This window comes from Aplysia californica, unplaced genomic scaffold (assembly GCF_000002075.1).
Source record: "Aplysia californica isolate F4 #8 unplaced genomic scaffold, AplCal3.0 scaffold00726, whole genome shotgun sequence".
In the NCBI taxonomy this organism is placed as follows: domain Eukaryota; kingdom Metazoa; phylum Mollusca; class Gastropoda; order Aplysiida; family Aplysiidae; genus Aplysia; species Aplysia californica.
The window spans coordinates 55491-63529 of NW_004797996.1; the positions used below are offsets into that span (position 1 = coordinate 55491).

General features: G+C 38.1%; 1 protein-coding gene across 1 annotated transcript in view; it reads left to right on the forward strand.

The window, feature by feature from the left end:
• The window catches only part of LOC101850846 (H(+)/Cl(-) exchange transporter 3), a gene marked incomplete at its 5' end in the record, with an annotated part of 30976 nt that overhangs the window by 19970 nt on the left and 2967 nt on the right, over nt 1-8039 (forward strand). The window contains 3 exon segments of the mRNA XM_005108838.3: nt 5087-5145; nt 5704-5811; nt 7002-7120. Of these exon segments, the coding sequence (XP_005108895.2) occupies nt 5087-5145; nt 5704-5811; nt 7002-7120 (286 nt within the window).

Sequence of the window (8039 nt, forward strand, 5' to 3'; positions counted from 1 at the left end):
CCCCCCCAACCCCTTTTCCCTCCAACCTTCCATGCTTCTATTCTACCATACCTACACACATACACACACGTACACGTACACGCGAACACATACACATGCGCTTACTTTCCTTTTGGTTTCCTGGCACATTGGTTCACTCCTGTTTGATCATTTCCCAAAATCACTAAAGCTACTGGCGTTACGGAATCGGAGTGTAAGTTTGACCGTTAGTCCGTGTTTGCTTGTTTGATTGATTCTTCACCGTTTTTTCTCTCATCGTATTTCTGTTCACCTGCATTTTTCTTTTTCTTTTTTTTTTGTTTTAAATTTTTAATTTGTATTTTGTTCATGATGTTTTTGTTTTTGTTTTTTTTGTTTTTTTAAAATTAATGTACAAGCACACTTTTTCGCCGTCTTCTCTTTTAACCCGTTCACTGCCGAAATGTGTGATTTTTTTTTTTTTTAATTTTAGCCCGAGACAGACTGTCTCAGGGCACGGCACTGAAGGGGTTAACCTTTATTTTAACGGACTTGTTTGACTGCATTCTCATAACTTATTGTATGAAATGGATTTATTCTGGTTGATAAATAAGAACGATGTTTGTAAGTTCAGTCGAAGGTTGAGATATGGGGAACATCGCAGAGGAGCTATTGTGATGTGCCACTTTGTCGACCACACAGAGGAACCAGTAATCATGAAAATATTTAGATGTATTGATACCAGTATTTTTTATTAGGTTAACCTTAGTCTACACAATGGGGGTCTGGCAGACCCCAATAGTGTTTTATTTTTAGGTTACAGAGTTACAATTAGGATTAGGTTTAGCGTTAGGTTTAGAGTTAGATTTTCAGTGTTATCAATTTTTTAAATGAAATTATCATTCGGTGTCCAAGTCTCACAAAGTATGGGGTTAGTCCCATTAGTATATTATGATCTTTAAGACCAACGAACAAGCAAAGTGAATACTGTTCTGAAAATCCAACATAAATAATATGAATTTGTTAGTTATCCTGAGTTTAGAATTATCTGATAAGTTGCCAAAGTATAACAAAGTTTTTGACAGTAGCTAGCGACCGCAAGTAGTGGTGGGACATTACACGTCAACCTCTTAACCAGAGATGATTCTTCCAGGTATCCAGGTATGATGAAGTGATATCAGGTATCCATTTTAGCATCATCTATTTAAGTTGGCTCCGCTGTGGTTGTCAAAGATCAAAGAACTAAGACAAGCAATAGCTCCTCTGCAATCAGAGTTACTTGGAGACACTTGGTGTTGGAAGAGATTCCTTAATTATCGGTGTACATGTCACATGTATTTATTACTTGTTGTTACTTTCTCTGTCAAATGGTGGCACGTGGTGGTGTTTTAGGGATTGATTCTACGCCTTCTGCAATGTTCTTTCAAGAAGATGGTGCTAGATTTTTTTTCAATGAGAATGGTGGTTTCGGATTGACGGCGGAATAATAAGTGTTGGGGATTTTTTCTTCTGCTTCTGCTGCGGAACGGTGATCGGGGATGTTCTTGGTTCAAACCCTTTCTTTAGCTTTTTCTCTTGTTTATCATCTTTTGACCTGTGTCTGTGGTGTAGCAGCTACGCGCTTTGCTGTCGCACGCTGGAGGCCCGAGTTCGATACCCGAGTTTGATTCGGGATTGGGGCGGGATTTTGCATCTTTCTCAGCTCAGCCCGGGTCAACCATTATTGGAAGGGTTGGAAGCCCACTTCCTAAATGATCTAAATTGTGTCGATGGGGAAAAGTAAAAAGCATTTACGTTTTTTGAATACTATATCTTTTTTATTGGATCATCATTAGCTCTGTTCATACAGGGCTAAGCGAAGATGAACCTAGTTCGGATCCCCTTTGAGGTGTTCTTAAACTTAGTTTCCAAGACTTTCTTCTCACAAGTCTCAGTCACATTGGAGACTGATGTTAGATTTGGAAGTTCTAATAATAGCCTTATATACTATTGAAAGGGGCGCTAAATTCATACTAGCCAGTATCGTGTTGAGCATGTTAGAGGTTAAGACAAAAGTAGGCCATCTTTATTGGCTCTCCTTTGAGACAAAGTTGGCAGTCTGTTTTACTATTTTAAGTACTCCTCCTCCTTACTCTTGGAATGGGGTAGAGCAAAACTGTGTCATGTTGTAAAGGGGTTATGTTAAGAGTTTGAATGAGGTAGGTTTTAAAAAAATGTTTTTATCATCTTGTTTAATTCAAATGTAAATATATATGTATATACATTCACTTTGCATAGAGGAGATTGATGAAAGGAAGGAAAAGTGGGTAGTTGGTGGGCGCCACTTAAATTAGGCCTTACTTCCTCTCTGTCTGTCTGTCTGTCTGTCTGTCTGTCTGTCTGTCTGTCTGTCTGTCTGTCTGTCTGTCTGTCTGTCTGACTGACTGTCTGTCTCTGTCTCTGTCTCTGTCTCTCTCTCTGTCTCTCTCTCTGTCTCTCTCTCTGTCTCTCTCTGTTTCTGTGTGTCTCTGTCTCTCTCTGTCTCTGTCTGTCTGTCTGTCTGTCTGTCTGTCTGTCTGTCTGTCTCTCTCTCTCTCTCTCTCTCTCTCTCTCTCTCTCTCTCTCTCTCTCTCTCTCTCTCTCTCTCTCTCTAGTCACTGTCTTTCCTTTGAAAATAATAAATCCACAGTAAGTGCCATTTGTTGTGTTTGATGTGCTTTTCGTAACCCAGACTCAAAAAAATGGGAAGGACAACAAGACTGCAAAATGTTTTGAATTTCTCCCTTTGAGCAAATACTGTATCAGCGTATTCCATTTATGCTTGTGTTGAAATGTGTTCAATATTTTGCGGTTACCTGTACATTTGGCAGAGATGTATTGTTCACCCTAATGTGTGGTAATCCCCGCTCTTAGTTAACATGAATGTGTATTATTTTATAATAGTTCCTCTGTCAATGGTTGACGATTGACAGCAGGGTGTCTGCAGAGAAGAATATTTCTTGATTAGAAATAGAAAAAAATAAGGATTAAGATGGCTTCTAACTGCAATGGATAATGAGACCAATGTACATGATAAGAAGAAGAAGAAAAAGAAGAAGAAGAAGAATCATATTCAAAACAACATATGCCTAATATGTGACAGGTATGAACCTTTTAGTTCTCGTTTTTCCTAGTCTTCCGAGCCCTCCCACCTGCCCCCCCCCCCTCGTCCAGATGCGAAAGTGTTCACTTTGTGCTGCTGTTCAGATGCTGTGAAAGACTACCACCTCTATAGTACAGGCCTCTTTTTTCTGTTTTTTCTTATAAATTGGGGTGGGGGAGTCGAAGACATTTTGTATAATGTATGATATTGGCTTTCCCTACCCCCCCCCCCCCACCCCAAAGCACCATTGTTCTAACTACACGATATAGTATTTGGTTATCTTAAAGACCAATGGACAAGCAAATAGTGTTTTGAAAACAAAACAGAATGATGAATTTACTTTTATCTGGTGCTTAGAATATTCTGACTGCAACTAGCATTTTGTGGCTTGGCTTAGCCATAGGATCATGTTCCAAAATGGCAAGGCGTAATTGAAAGAACATTACTAACTACCGTTTCTGTTATTGATATGCATAAGGGTCTTTCTTGCACCCTCCCCCCCCCCCCCCCCAATAAAAATCGCCTTGAACTTTTTTCTCCAAGGTGTCAACTATTATTTTTATAAAAAGATACTGTTGAGGATTTTGTATCAAACAATATTCATAATTGTACAAAAAAGAAGGCGAAAAAAATGGGGGGGGGGGGTCATCTATTCTATGTATAATATAATATCATATATAATCAATAAGCTGTGTGATTATTGTTATAGTCTGCCGTAATATAGATTCTTGGTGTGTATGTGTTTCTTATTTTATGACATATCAATCGTCATAATTTACAAAAAGCCTATTATTATTGCCTTTAAAAAAAACTTTTATAATGTTTTGGGTCAGATACTTGTAATAGATAATAAGGCATCTTTTAAACATTACTGGGTTTGATTTTGTCACTTGTCCGTCATGATGTGCTCTTAGCAGATGTTAGGTGTTCCTTCAGTCTGCTAATATACCTCCTATACTGATCTTGTAGCCCATACAGTGCCAAATTATTCGTAAAAATCATACTTTGTCGTAGTTTATTATTCTGTTGTTACAGAGTATCTGTTGTTGATGTGTTCTGACCAGCCGTAAACCAGGCATCTTAAATGACCTATCTTCTTTAATGACCTGTCTTCTTAAATGACCTGTTTTTTAAAATGATGTGTCCTTTTAAATGACATATCTTCTTTAATTACCTGTCTTCTTAAATTACCTGTTTTCTTATGTGAACAGTCCTCTTAAATGAATTGTTTTCTTTAATGACCTATTTTCTTTAATGGAATGTCTTCTTAAATGACATTGTCTTCTTAAATGACGTACCTTAAAGTGCCATCTAACAAGATAATCATAATGCCTCTTTAAATGTCCAATGAGATAGTGTATATATTTGGTCATTGTCTTCTTCAAAAAGGGCTGGTTTCATAGAAATTTTACATTAGTGTCATATTTAATGGACTAAGAAGAAAAGGATCCCAGCTGTGCTTACATTTTGAGAATGGCTCTTTTATTTGTATAATATACATTATATAGTACAGTATTGTATATCATTATCAGGAAAGTGCCAGATCTGAAGCAGGCATCGGCGATTATTTTTCTCCATTCATTTCTCCACTTGTAGAATATATGTATATAATATGTCGTATGTAAATATGTGGTTTGCTCCTTCTTGCCTAACAAACATTTGTCTTCCTTATCTTTCCTCCTTCTTTTTTATGTTTGTTACTCCATCTAATCTTCGGCACTTTATTTTAAGACCTAATTGTGTTGCAAGTGCTGTAAAACTCCTTGCTGAAACAAAAACAAATTGTTCTGTTGATGATGTATTGTTGATGTGTCCTTGATGTGTTGTGTTCTGTTGCTGATGTGTTATGTTCTGTTGTTGATGTGTTATGTTCTGTTTTTGAAGTGTTCCGTGATGTGTTCTTGGTGTCTTGTGATATGTTGTTGATGCGTCGTGTTCTGTTTTATTTATATGTTATTGATATGTCGTTGGTGTGTTTTTAATGTGTCGTGTTGTGTCTGGCTTCAGGAGGAATGATCCCCCCTTGGCTGTGATAACCCAGGACTCGCTGACCGTGGAGGAGACAGGTGAGGGGTCTGTGGGGTTGTTTGTGTGGATTTTGTCTATCTGTGTGTGTGAGTGTGTGTGTTTGTGTGTGTGTGTAACATAAGTATGTGTGTTTGTGTGTATTTGTGCATGTGGCGGGTTTCTAAATGTGAGTGAGTGTGTGTATGTGTGTGTGTGTGTTTGTGTGTATAATATAAATGTGTGTGTCTCTGAATGTGTAATGTAAGTGTTTGTACATGTCGGTTTCTAAATTTGAGTGTGTGTGTATATGTGTGTGTGTTTGTTTGTGTGTGTAACATAAGTGTGTGTATTTGTGCATGTGGCGGGTTTCTAAATGTGAGTGAGTGAGTGTGTGTTTGTGTGTGTGTGTGTGATCATTCTTTTTCTGAAACAGCCACTTTTCTCCTCGAAAATCTTCTTTCCTATCAAACATCTATCGTCCTGATCTCTCCTCCTTCTGTTTTATGCTTGTTACTCTCTTGTAACACCTCTATTCTTCGGCACTTATATGACCTTATTGTGTTGCAAGTGCCGTAAAACTCTTACTAAAACTAAAAAAACTTCCTTTTTTTCATCAGAGAGTTTACTGCGCAACACGGAGCACAATGGCTTCCCTGTGGTTGTGTCCAGGGAGTCCCAGTACCTGGTGGGCTTCGTCCTGCGACGAGATCTCAACCTCGCTATTGGTGAGTGTGGGAGATTTTATAATAAGTATTATGATGATTAATAATAATAATTGTACTGTGGTAATGATAATGACAGTGGATGGTTGGCGGGTGCTGTGATGTGGTTTGCTCCTTCTTTCCTAACAAACATGTATCGTCCTGATCTCCTCTCCTTCTTTTTTGTGTTTGTTACTCTCTTGTAACACCTCTAATCTTCGGCACTTATATGACCTTATTGTGTTGCAAGTGCCGTAAAACTCTTACTAAAACTAAAAAAACTTCCTTTTTTTCATCAGAGAGTTTACTGCGCAACACGGAGCACAATGGCTTCCCTGTGGTTGTGTCCAGGGAGTCCCAGTACCTGGTGGGCTTCGTCCTGCGACGAGATCTCAACCTCGCTATTGGTGAGTGTGGGAGATTTTATAATAAGTATTATGATGATTAATAATAATAATTATACTGTGGTAATGATAATGACAGTGGATGGTTGGCGGGTGCTGTGATGTGGTTTGCTCCTTCTTTCCTAACAAACATGTATCGTCCTGATCTCCTCTCCTTCTTTTTTGTGTTTGTTACTCTCTTGTAACACCTCTAATCTTCGGCACTTATATGACCTTATTGTGTTGCAAGTGCCGTAAAACTCTTACTAAAGAAAAAAAAGATAATGATAGTATGTATGTTAGATAGCAGTTTACTGAGTGGATGGGGTGGGACTTTGGTAGACCGCTGTAGCTCTCATAAACTGGCATTAGAGCAAAAATTGATGTCCCTTGGTCTGTTATCATTTTAACTTTTGTCTGTTTTAATTCTTGTCATTGCTTCAAAAAGGTTTTGCTTTCCTCTGCTCAGTGAGTTTTTATCCTGTTTGACCTACAAACAAAAATATAATTTGTGACTTTTGCCACCTGAGTGGTTGAGAGTTTGACAGTTGGGTACCCTATAATTACAGCGTTCAATCTTCTCTGTACGTAGTTTTGAGAAATTTGACATCAAATGTTTCACAAAATGTCTAGCTTTTTCAAACGCAATTCTTTGAATATCTTGATAACGACTTCGAATTATCTTATGGTTTTGATAGAATAGACAGAACATTGGTTTTTGACCTCATGGTCTTAGTGACTCAAAATTACCAAAAATGTCAGATAGAACGTTGTAATTCTGAGGTAGAGCGTTGTAAGTGACACCCCTCTCTACCCCAATGTTTGTTTCAGCCAATGCGAGGAAAACTTCAGATGGTGTGGTCAGTAATTCGGTCATCTACTTCACTGGCCACGTACCGGTCAACCCGCACGGCCCCGCCCCTCTCAAGCTCAGGAAAATCCTGGACATGGTCAGTGACATTGTTGTTCATGTTGGATGTTTGTTAATATTTTGCTGTGTTTTTTGTTTTTGTTTTGGTCAGGGTGTTTCGTTTTTGGGGGTTCCATTATCTCTTATCAAACCTTGTTCCGAAGACAAGATTTAAGATCTTATACTTCTAATGATCTGTCCAGCTGGGCAGAAAACTATTCATGTTAAGATTTGATGAGCGCCTGATTTCACGGTTTCAGTCGTGACACATGTGTTGCGACGCGTTGGTTTCAGGTGCTTATCCATTTTTGTGCTTATTGAATTATTGGTGTGATCTAAAAGCCTGTTCATGTGTCTAGCTATTGATGGAAAAAATACCCATCTATCTTGAACATATTTTTCCTTTGAAGGAGGTGGGGGTCGCCTAGTGTGGGAGGTAAAATTAGCGAGAAAATGTCCACCGAAGTTTGGTGATTTCTAAAGTCTGGGTGTCCTTGGAAATTGCAAGTTTACAATTTTTGTGTCTTTGATCAACAGTTTTCAGTAAAGTCCATGTTTTAAATGGATATTAAAGGCATTAACCAAAAAAATTCTTAAATCGATGAAAATTCTCAACAGGCAGGAAAATGCTATTTCCTTGATTTCAATAATTTGGGGAGCACATGATTTCACTGCGATACCCCTCATATACAGTAGGGAGCAGATAATACGAACAAGGAAAACTCGAAATCACAGATAACTCCTACATATTGTCTTTCGCTAACTGAAATCTCTTTAATTATTCGTATGGATTTACCCAAATTATGGATGTATCGAACATTTTTGTCAGTGACAGACGTGTTAAAGTTATCCATGCGCAATTTTATATACTTTACAAGTTTACAAGGTGATTAGAATATTTTAGAGGGGTGCTTGCTTTGGAGTGGTTTTCTCCTTCTTTCCTATCAAACATATATCGG